This window comes from Vicia villosa, linkage group LG4 (genome assembly GCF_029867415.1).
Source record: "Vicia villosa cultivar HV-30 ecotype Madison, WI linkage group LG4, Vvil1.0, whole genome shotgun sequence".
NCBI classification, from domain to species: Eukaryota; Viridiplantae; Streptophyta; class Magnoliopsida; order Fabales; family Fabaceae; genus Vicia; species Vicia villosa.
Window position 1 is genome coordinate 107,066,980 of NC_081183.1, and position 12,227 is coordinate 107,079,206.

General features: G+C 35.8%; 1 protein-coding gene across 1 annotated transcript; it reads right to left on the minus strand.

Moving 5' to 3' along the window:
* Positions 1-8,229: 8,229 nt before the first annotated feature.
* LOC131595044 (eukaryotic initiation factor 4A-15) lies at positions 8,230-11,772 on the minus strand. Its single transcript, XM_058867266.1, has 5 exons — positions 11,563-11,772; positions 10,614-10,683; positions 10,403-10,509; positions 9,777-10,207; positions 8,230-9,152 (listed from the first exon to the last, which is right to left on the minus strand). The coding sequence occupies exons 2-5, from the start codon at positions 10,679-10,681 to the stop codon at positions 8,517-8,519; spliced, it is 1,242 nt and encodes a 413-aa protein (XP_058723249.1). The 5' UTR covers positions 10,682-10,683; positions 11,563-11,772; the 3' UTR covers positions 8,230-8,516.
* Positions 11,773-12,227: the final 455 nt, after the last annotated feature.

The following is a 12,227-nucleotide window of genomic DNA, read 5'->3' on the forward strand; positions in this document are numbered from 1 at the left end:
TTAGGCGCACTTCATACTTACATTCCATCGTATGAGGTCTTTGGGGGTGGAATTCCATGGAATTGACCTTCTCGTTATTTTTGGCGGTTGTGACTTTCTTAATCGTGACATCAATAAGGGTGGTGAAACATCTCTTCTCCTATAGGAAGCCTACCTTTTCTCTAATTGTCTGTGAGTTCTCTTATTCGTGGAGAAGGAGTGTTATCCTTCAAGTGAGGTCTCCGATTTCAAAGGGGATGTCGATCATATTGTTGTATTTGACTCTGAAATGTGTTTTACTAATGGAAAAATGAGTTTTTGTTGAGTATTCCCAAAGGACGTGTGGGAGTTTTTATACCCAATTGCCTTTGAATCCTTCAAGTAGTTTCTTTAATCCTCTCAACAAAACCCTATTGGCAGCTTTTGCTTAGGTGTTGGTCTAAGGATTCTCTACAAATGTGAAGTGGTGCTTAACTCTGGGATATTGAAAGACTTTCTTCAATGTTTTAGGTATTGTTGTATGTGACAAAGGACTGGGTTAAATAATTCACACCCACAATTAGAAATTTTAACTTCCCTGAAGCAAATGAGAAAGGACTGAGGATATCCATCCCCTAAAGGATAACGAGCACGACATAGTTAAAGTGTTTAGTTCAAATAGAGGAGCGGTGTAAATGTCTTCGTGCTTCTAGAACCTGCCACACTTCATCACATACTCCTTGGAATTATGGAGCATTGAAGGCAAGTAATACCATGTTCTAAGGACCTTCTTAGACAAGACCCTTCCTCTAAGGTGCTACCCGGATATGCCCTCTTGGACTTCACCGAGGATGTATTTGGCTTTCTCATGCTCTAAAAATATCAATATGGGAGTGGAAAGACCTTTCTTGTACATTTTCACCCCTATGATTGAGTATGAGCATGCCATTCTCTTTACTAAGTTGGCTTCAGAGGGATATTTTTGCATAGTTTTGTTCTCAATGGATGCCATGATTAAGGTGATTAGTGGTGGCCTTATCATCCTTGTAATGTTCACAACTATTTCCTTGGAGAAAATAGGTTTCTCAAGTGTCTCTTGGATAAAAGAATGATTGATTCTTGCCACTCTTGTACTCGCCAACATTCATATGACCTTTGCCTTTGTGTTCTTTGACCATATATATGTACTTCTGCAGTAGTGGATCTTTATCTTGTGCCTCCTTTTTAACTTGGGAGACCATAATTTGGGAGTTCGTATGTAGCATGACCTCTCTTTTTCCCATTTCTGATGCTAGTGTGAGGCTGGTGATGAAAGCATCAAATTCTTTCTGGTGCTTTGCGGTGAAAAATTTAAAACATAAGGATAATATACTATGAGTACTTCATCACTCTCATTAATGATGACCAAACTAAGGGTTCTTACGAGATCAAGAGCATCATCCCCTTCCATCTTCATCTAAATTAAGAATTTCTCCTCTTTGAGGTGGGGCTCTTAGGTTTGATTTAAGGGTAGCCCAAACTAAGGTTTGCATGTGGTAATTTGATACTTTAGAATTTGTGATTACTTATGTTCCATGCTTGATCTTTTGATTGTTGTTTTTAGATTTCTTGCTTATGATTGCATGCATCAATTGTTACTTATAACATACTTGGATATTGTTTGTACTGCTGTTTGTGGGTATGAGAAGTAAATGGACTGATTAAATGCAGGAAAAAGCTTAAATTTGCACTATGGTTGGACATGTAATCGATTATAGGTAAGTTGTAATTGATTATAGTGATGAGAAATCATGTTTCTAGGCTTCTGGATGATGTTGTAATCAATTACAGCTAACCTGTAATCGATTACAAGTGTGTGAAGCTAAATTTCTAAGCTTTTGGTTTATGTTGTAATCGGTTACAGCTAATTTATAATTGATTACAATTGTTGTAAAAGTGGAAAATTACCTAATTATTGATATAAATGTGTGTTGTTTTGACTAATGAATGGTTGTGAGGTAAAGTAAGAACCTTAGTCAACTGTATGACATAAATTAAAGGGAAACCAATAGTGAATTCATGGATACTTAGGTGTATCACATGATAGTGAGCATACATTGACATTCTTGTCAAAAGGATCAATTAAAATATATGAGAGGAATGTCGAGATTTTTTGCATGTGCCTAAATGTAAGCTTGTAATCAAAAGGGTAATCCAGGCAAGGTGGTGGGTAGCGCCGTAAAACCATACTTGGCTGAAAGGTTTAGTAGAAAGTCACAAATTTCGCAAAACTAAGCTTGATATGAGAAGTGATAGTAGGCAGTTGACATTATGTGAGGCTATCTGTATCTTGAGGCGTACATGAACATTATAGCGAGTGTATCGACATTCCTACATTGTATGAGGTATGATTATGTCTCGGTCCCATTTGTTTTATTTCTAAACACATGAGTGTTATAACCTTGTAAAATCTTTGATAGTCGTAGATGACCTTGACCGCTGAAAGCATTTATGGTTTTAGTAGAACTCCAATGAAATATTATCATCTCACCCCATGTAATTGCTTATCTTTTCAGGTGAACAAGTTTTTGGTAAATGAAAATACAAGATGACTTGATGGATGCATGAAGACTTTCCTTTTATTATGTTTTTCCACAACGTGGTCTTAGTATTTTGTATTTTGGACATGTTGTATATTTACGAACATTTTATGTAGATTATGTGACTTCATGTACACATGTCAATTGTATGTTGCTTTGATGTATCAGTACCACCATTATTAATATCTCAGTTATGATATTCTATATTCTATCGAGTTGAGGTATTACATCCGTCAACTACTTCTCAAAGTGTTAAAGGCACATAAAGAATTACATAACTTTATATGGGAAAAAAGAACATTTTGATGCAAGTGAGTCATCTTATAGCAAGTATATAGAATAGGATGTGTGTTGATCTGACAAGATATGGCTTCTCTGAAACATTTTTTTTCACTTCGGAGTGTCCCGCCTCAAAATTCAACCAGACGCATTATGTGTACGGAATGACTTTCAAAATCACTACATTTTGTTCAAGTTTATTTTAAATTGAGATGCCTTATTCCACTGACATCAATGGAGTAGACATCTCATTCCACAAAGGAAGTTGAAACACGGTCGAATAACTTTTCATTCAAGATGAAAAAATTCACCAAGTTCAGCAAGATTGAAAGTCGAAGGTGGAACTACTCATAGATATTGATTTAGGTGGTGACATACGTTTTGATGCATTTTAATTTTTATCTAGCAATTTAATTAAGTAGTGACTCGTTTGTTTGTATGTAATGTTGAATTGATATTAACGATGTAAATTGAATACATTTCAATGTTATTCCATTTTTCTAAACTTCTATATTTCATAACAGATTTTGTTTTCATAACAGATTTTGTTTTCATAACAGGTTCTGTTTGAAAATAAATTTTATATGAACATTGAGGAGTTATTCTAAAATTGTACTACCGGATGCATCCCATTTTCTATAAAAAAATGCTAAGAACAATTCGGAACTGCATTTCCATAAAAATTCTTTTACGTGATTTACAAAATGCAACTGGATGATTTTAAAAGTACATTTTCAAAATATCCTTTGAAAAGGATTAGGCATCTATGAACCATATTAATCAAAAACTGGTATAAATATATGGATGCCCCCTTATGTTAGCAAAATAACTCAATATTCATATCACCATTTGTCTATTTCAACGGCGAGTACCCCTATAAAATTTGATTTTGTCTATTTCAACGACAAGAGACCCTCTCTTAAATTTAGATTCACATATATCACCTATCTTATCAACATAAAATCCACACTACAAAATATATTGTGCTACACAGACAATCGAAAAATTGTAAAGCTCTATTATTATAACCCTCAATCGACAACAAAGAAAACATACAATTCAGCAAGACAAGTGAAGATTCTCGATTGACAACAAAGGAAACATACAGTTCAACAAAATGGGTGAAGATTTAACTGTTATCTAGTACATTTCACCCTTACAAAACAAAAGGTTAAATCGAGAGGAATGCAAAAATTGCAAGATTGTCACGTTAACAATAATTGATATTAATTTATGTTGCTTTTCCCATTTTCAATAATTGATATTAATTTATGTTGTTTTTACAATTTTGAATATGTTTATGATTTCTCAAACACAAGTTTCCAAAAATAAAAGTATATATATTTAAGAAAACTCTTTATCCACCCCCACCATGCGCGTTGCGAAAAATGCCCTCTATTTTCGTAGATGTATCTCCGGAAGTACCTTTTTTTGTAAAAAGTTCACTTGTTTTGTAGGTGCATCTACAAAATCTTTCCAGTTATGCATCTACGGAAGAATTTGATGTTAAACTCGCGCCAGACTCTTCTCCTCCCTCATTATGAACATTTCTCATTTCCAAACTCCAACTCCCTCTCTCTCTCAACCTCAAAAATCAAACTTCCACCAAACTTCATTGTTTTCTCTCGAGTTCAGCAGTGAACATCAACATCAACAATCAACACATTCCGACTCGTTCAAAACTCAATTTAATCGGTAAGTTTTTGAGTTTCTGAGCTATTTTCGAGCATTCCCGTAATAGAGTTAGAATACAATTTTAGGTGTAGAAATCATTGGATAGTTTTAGAAACATAGTTTAGAGACAATGTAGGTATTATTAGTTGTGAAAAACGAACGATCGGGGGCTCAAAATGGTTTTTTCAAGGAAGTGAACAGTTACGAACGCCATTGTTGTGTTTCTGTGTTGTAGAACGTTCCGTAGGTGCATCTACGACACAAATGAAACATTAGGTAGTTCTGTAGATGCACCTACAGAACAAACCCATATTTTTTGAATGTTGAGTTCTTCCGTAGATGTATCTACGGAAGAGTTCCATATATACACCTACAGAGTTAAAATTGATTTTTTTTTTCCTTTTTCCTTTTTCTTTTTATAATTTAAATGTATCTAATTCGACTTTATTTGTAATATACAGACATTATGGATGACCAGTCAGACCGCATTATATCTAGGAGAATAGCACAACATGTATGCAAAGATGCAGAGTCTCACAGGTGACAGATCGCACCTCAGTTCCAGCAGATGTACCTGACACCTCAGTTCCAGCAAAGTTGATATATGGGGCCACGACAGACTCACCAGAAGCATAGTGGACAGGGGCCTTCCACATCTACTTCTTCATCCCGGAGGAGAAGGGATGATAGTGAAGGTACCTCACAGACACCCTCCACCCGCAGACGTCGTCGGGATACTTCTCCTACTTCTGTGCCACCTTCGGTCGATGCTGGATCTCTTGTGCCACCTCCTAATGGTGTGGACCCATTGCACGAGGAGGTTGATGTTGTGCCACCTCCTAAGACTTACCCAGGGAGTCCTTCTGATTTATCCCTGTTGACAGGGTACATTGATCATACAACCAGACATGTCTGGAATAGAGAGGTAACATTGCTTATACTTATTACTTTTTTCTCCTCAATGAAAATTTATTATTTCTAACTTTACTTATTATTAACAGTGTTTTCTTGGGAAGATAGGGCTTCCCAAAAATTCTACAACCACGGGCGGAACATTTTGTCTGCATCAGCCTGCGGAGCCATAGTTCCAAGATGTCCTCGCACCTTCTGGGATGAAGGACCTATGTCAGATTGGGTACTCCACTATACACAATGGGATGTTGATGGCATTTACGGAGAGATGGAACCCAATGACGTCCTCATTCCATCTACCTCATGGTGAGATTACTATTACGTTTTGGATGAAATCACATGCCTCCGGCATATACCTATCTGGGGTACCCTCCTTTGTCACGGTAGAATGACGAAGGAGGAAGCGAGATAGGCTCTGATTGAGGAGCTCGGTGTTGATCTAGAGGATGCGCTTGAGGAGGTGGAGAGGACCCGCGGCGGCGCGGCACGCACGTAAGGTTTTCCTTCTTGATGCGAAGATATGATGTTGAGCTCCTTGCGGCACAGCAGGCTGCTGGTGACACAGTTGAGGTGGAAATACACAGACAACGTGTGTTGAGGTGTTACTTCCTATTTTTAGTAGGCACTCAACTGTTTGTGGACACGAGCTCCTACTATACAGATGTCGTTTACCTGAGGTACTTTTCAGATACCGCACAGATCTATGAGTACAATTGGGGGGCGACAACACTGGCGTACAGCTACTCGAGACTCGGAGAGGGATGCCTGTGGAAGGCAGGGATTGTGGTAGGCAGCTAGCTGTTCACTCTTAGTGGTAACAATCAAATATCCTTCTACTTTTACTTTATAAGTTGTTCATTCTATATTCGTGATAATGTTTGATCCCGATGTTTTTTTATTTTCATTTCAAAGTTAAATATACAGCACTTCCCGATGATCATTGGTTGAGGAGAGGTGGATGACTACACTGAGGCCATGCCACGTGCTCGTTCCTTCATCTCCCTTAGAGGGAACCAGGTGCCAGATCTGTACAAAATTATCTGGACCACATGGCTGCCAAAGACAACCGATACGACTGCTACGATGCTCATCGTGAGACTGTTCCATGGGATGACGTTACACTGTATTCTGAATGGTTGGCATGCAATTCGACCATCACTGTTCGTTATCTTCCGAAACGCGTCATGCGACAATTCGACTACTGTCAAACGATACCTCGCCACCCCCTGTGACGCTAGAGGAAGAGTATTCGGCAGACGAGACGGTGAACGTAAAGGTGATACGAGAGCCAAAGGAGAGGATGAAAATGTTGTCCGACACAATAGTGCTCGTACTGATTATTTTAATTATATTTATATTAAATTGATGTACTTTATTTAGATACTGTGTGACACTATTTAAATGATTTATACGATGTGCTCTTTTTGTGTACTATATAACATTGCCTTTACATTACACTACTTTGATGTAGAGCTGTCAAAATAGGCTACCCGACCCTAAACGGGACGGTCCTAGCGGACCCTGGACTTTTCAGGGTTAGGCCAAAAAGGCCCTGTATAATATGGACTCGAGATTTACTACTCGAGCCCGGCCCTAGATGGGCTTCGGGCTACCCGGCCCTAAATGGGCTTTTTTATTTAAAAAAATTAAAATAAAAACTCCATAATGTTTAATATAAATAAAATTAAGAATTATGTTATATTAAACATAATACATTTTTAAGTACTATATTATCTCTTATAAATACTATAATGTGTTTCTTAATACAATATATGTCTAAATTGTATAAAATAATACTTGAATATTTATTATAAGAGAAAACTAATATAATATGATGAGAAAATGTTGATTATATTAATGTATAATATTTAAAAGAGAAAGATTGAATAAAATAGAAATAAAATTTAGTGAAGTGAGAAAAATTAATATACTATTTTAGAATAAGATAATATAAATAAAAATTTTTTTTAATAATTTTTTTAAAAATTTATAATTATGCGGGTCTGAAGTCCCAAGCCGTATAATTTTTCAGGCCTGACGAACCTGCCCATATGGGCTAGCCCATTTTGACAGCTCTACTTTGATGTATGTTAAAAAAAATTAAATTTTGGAGTGACATGCTTTTGATTTAAAATATTACAGAATATTTCATAAATACATCTACGGATAAGGGATTCTTCACCAATATGCAATGCCCTATTAAAAAACTATCAATCTAAAATTGTGCAAATCAACATAAAAAAACAAACACATCCGTTGCCTTTACTTTTGTTTGCTAATCATGTTTTGTATAATTAAATTTAATTATAAAAATACACTTATTCAAAACGGTAAAAATTCGCCCAACATAAAATCACAGTATAAGAATACACTTATCCAAGCTTATAAAAGTGTGAATCAAAATAAAATCACAGCTAGTATAAGATTAAACGATGTGTAGTATAATGTTATTACATAAAAAAGTAATTTTTTTTTTAAATTCTGCTGCTAGTTTTACAGTGCCACAACCTCTACTTGATTGAATAGTGTAGTATTCCAGAATAATTACAAGTTATTCAAATTTCTGCATTTCATTGTCATGCCATACGGGCTATTTAACAACACTATTATAAAGTTCGTAATTGTTAAACCATATCCTATGGCAGATACCATTTTTTAGTTTTTTTTCACAGTAATCAAAAGAATGAAATGTGCTAAACATAATATATGTAACCCCTGGCAGAAATTACTATATCCTGTGGCATAGTAAATACACTTTATGGATGCCAGCCATGCCAGCGGTTTACCTTTGCTTACATCCAAAAAACCAAAACTAGCTCAATGTATATATTGGAATAATTAAAACTTCAATTTAAAAACTTCCTTTCTAGAAAGGTGAAACAACCATCAATACTCAATACACCAATTCAGACAATAATGGATTCCACGTTGTAAGTACTTATCACTTAGGATGTTTAGACAACCGAAAATGTAAATAAAATTACTACACCTATTAAAAAGGCCAAACAAGGTTTCAAAACAGAAATACAACAAACGGGGCAAAAAGGTGGGAAACATTACATATAACTTACCTCAGAAACCAACTTCCCTCTGGTATGATGGAAGAAAATTTCATCACAGAAGTTCAGCAACATTGGAAGGAAGCTCCTCAATTAACACATTGTAGAACTTCTGGATGTCACCCAGCATTCTTTCATCATCCTTTGTGACAAAGTTAATGGCAACACCCTTCCTTCCAAACCTTCCACTACGACCAATACGATGAAGATAGTTTTCGGGTTGTGTTGGGAGATCATAATTTATAACTAAAGACACTTGCTGCACATCAATACCACGGGCCAGAAGATCAGTAGTTATTAAAACACGGGAAGATCCAGAACGGAATTCCCGCATAATAATGTCTCGGGTATTCTGGTCCATGTCTCCGTGTGTTGCAGAGACTGTGTGGTCACGGCTACGCATCTTGTCAGTTAGCCAATCAACTTTCCGTCTGGTGTTCACAAAAATGACACTCTGAGTGATTGCCAATGTCTCGTAAAGATCACAGAGTGTGTCGAGCTTCCATTCCTCTTTATCAACATTGACATAAAATTGCTTAATACCCTCCAAGGTGAGCTCATCTCGCTTAACAAGAATCCTCACAGGTTTGTTCATAAACTTTCTTGTGATCTCAAGGGCCTCAGGAGGCATTGTAGCAGAGAAAACCCCCACTTGAATCTTAGAAGGCAACAGCTGGAATATATCATAGATCTGAAAATAAAATGGTTATAACACATGCATTAACTCCTTTAGGGCATTAAACAATAGGCAAATAAAAATCAAATCTTCTAGATAAATGAAAGGAACTTAATTTCACTTTCATTTTGCCCCAAATAGTAGGAGTGTGTTTGTTTAAGGGAAAGTAATGATATTGCAGGGAAAGTAAGCTTCCAAAAATAAATCCTCATGATTTACACAAGTTCTATAAAACTTATACCAGGAAGTGTTGATAAAAATTTAAATCAGCAGATTAGAAATTAAAACTTCAAGATAACGGAGAACTTATTTCCATGCTTTAGTATTGTTACCGACAGTTTTGAGAGTTCATTACAAAGTATGCAAAAACATCCGTAAAAAATATAATACGATTTGGACAAAGATTATTTTTTTAAAAAAATTGTTTGGTAATTGGAATTTATGATTCCCACTGGGACAGCAGCTATTTTGAAATTCAAATATCTATAATTAAAAAACTCTGAACTAGGATAAGAAATGTGTTGACCATGGATATATTTTAAATAAATGAAAAGTGATGTGTTGTACATCAAAAACAAGCCATAAAATCACTAATTAATGAATCGACAGATTGTAAAAGGAATATAAACAAAAAATCACCTGATCTTTAAAACCACGAGAAAGCATTTCATCAGCCTCATCTAATACAAACATTTTGATGTAATCTGGCCTAAGTGACTGCCTGCGCAGCATGTCAAACACACGACCAGGGGTACCAACAACAACATGAACACCACTTGACAAAATGCGTTGGTCTTCACGAACGCTGGTCCCTCCCACACAAGCATGCACCTTCACACCTAGATAATCTCCGAGTGCCCGCATAACCTTCTCAATCTGCTGAGCAAGCTCACGAGTTGGTGCCAAGACCAAGGCCTGGCATTCTGTTACACTGTAGTCGAGTTGCTGCAGAATTCCAGAGCAGAAGGTTGCAGTCTTCCCTGTTCCGGACTGAGCCTGTTGTATAACATCAAGTCCCTTGCAAAATGGAACTATTCCACGTTGCTGAATAGCTGATGGCTTCTCAAAACCTATAACAGAAATCATACCAGTTAAAAGATCAATAAAAGAACAAGGACAGTGCAAATAGTTGTTTGCACAAAATTTATAACTGAGTAGTCATACCACATGAACAAAGTGGCAAGCTACCACCATACTGGACAAATTATAAGGACCAAAAGATAGATAGTAAAGAAGTAGAAAACGACTTAAGAGTTTTAATTTACCATAAGCATAAATTCCTCTGAGAAGATTCTCTTGCAAGCCCATAGAATCAAAACTATCATAAACCTCCTCATAAAATGTGTAGAAGTCCTGTCCTTCAGTGGTGAGTCTGTAGCAGCCAAGTTATCGAAATTAGACAAATTATATTAGACAAAAACATGATTTTATGCATCACTTCAAAACAAGAACGAAATGTCAAGAGGATGTCCTTACAACTCATTCATTTTAGTATCAAATTGCTTAGCATCAAACTGAGAACCCTCTGGTGCAACTCCTGCCATGACTGCAAGATGAAAAAAAATAAGATCAACACACGATTACTAAAGAAAGTTCACTTTGGCATTCAGCCAATACAAATAAATCATGTTTTCAGCTCGAATGTGCCTTTTCCTTAAAACATGATCAGCAAAAGGAAAATCCCATCAGTGTAGAAGGATTTAACCTAATAATTGAGATACTAATCCAATACAAATTTTATATAATAAAAAATAACAAAAGTTAAAAAGCTAGATTGAAACCACTTCCTCCCCCACTAACCCAAAAGCTAATTTCTAACTAAACAAGCTACTATCAAAAATGAATAGTATTTTGTTTATTACAAATCCAAAGCATACAAAACTCACTTTAAAACACATGTTCTCAAAACATTAATCACTTCATACAAACTCACTTCTAATAAAATCAATTTTGCAAAATCTAATCATGCCGACGCAACACACACAAGCACGAATAAAAACAAACAATTAAGAGATAAAACAAAATCAACATGATCTATAATGAATAAAACCGATGGATATAACAAATAAAAAATTATATTCCTAATATAAAAATTAAGCATATAACAAAAAAGCAATCAAAATCAAAATCACCGTACAAAATAACCAAACCAGAAAGAAACAGAATCGATAATAATCGAATTTCGTAAAAGCTTAAACAGTATTCAAAAGAAGAAAAAACTTCAAATCAAACAAACACCAAAGCTTTAACAGATCCAATACTCAACAGCTCGATAACAAGTAAATCGATTGAAACAGAAACGAAAAACGAAAACTAAAACTCAGAAAACGATCGATACTAATATACTGTGTAAAAAGCAAAAACAAAAAAAAGCGATAGATAGCATCGAATCGGAAAATAAATAAGTTATGAGAAAAAGCTATACCTTTGGATACGAAAAAGCAGATGATCGGAGAGAAAAAGCGCGGTGAGGATGGTGACGAGAGCGGCGGATTAGGGTTTCCAAAACTCCTCAGATCTAAGCCGCGGAGTTGAGGAAAGAGAGAGAGCAAAGAGCGTTTTTGTGTTGTTGCGTAAAGCGAGTGAGTGAGAACTGTGAGAATAGGGAAAGATTATAGCGAAAATAAACAACCTAGTTCGCGTTTGGATACGGAAGTCTACGTGATTTTACGTATTTATCCCTGGCCCCGCACCCGCACTACTTGTCAAACCGCCATTTCATTTGAGTTGGGGATGTATGTATTGGGCTATAGCCCATTGTCACAAAAACCATAAAAAATTGGTGTTACTTAATTTATAGAAATTTCAATTATAGACCTCCTATTCTTCTTGGTCACTCGCGGCGAATTTTTCAAAATACCCTTATATTTTAGAGATGCATCTTCAAAATCGCATTTTTAAGAAAAAAAAGATGGTTTAAGATATGCACTTTTGAAAATACTTTTTTTTTAAATAAGGTGATTTCGGAGATGTACATCTGAAACAAAGTTTATTTCCAGAAAAAAAAAGGTGAATTCAGAGATGCATCTCCGAATTCACCCCTTGGAAGAATTCGGATATGTTCTCCCGAAATATTCTCTGATACAAAAA

Bases quoted from the DNA above. Each gene is read 5' to 3' on its own strand.
- LOC131595044 (XM_058867266.1), bottom strand. From the start codon at position 10,681: ATGGCAGGAGTTGCACCAGAGGGTTCTCAGTTTGATGCTAAGCAATTT. The intron at 10,208-10,402 runs GTAAATTAAAAC...TTTCTGTTATAG, and splicing joins CAGAGGAATTTATGCTTATG to GTTTTGAGAAGCCATCAGCT. The intron at 9,153-9,776 runs GTGATTTTTTGT...TTTTATTTTCAG, and splicing joins CTCGTGGTTTTAAAGATCAG to ATCTATGATATATTCCAGCT.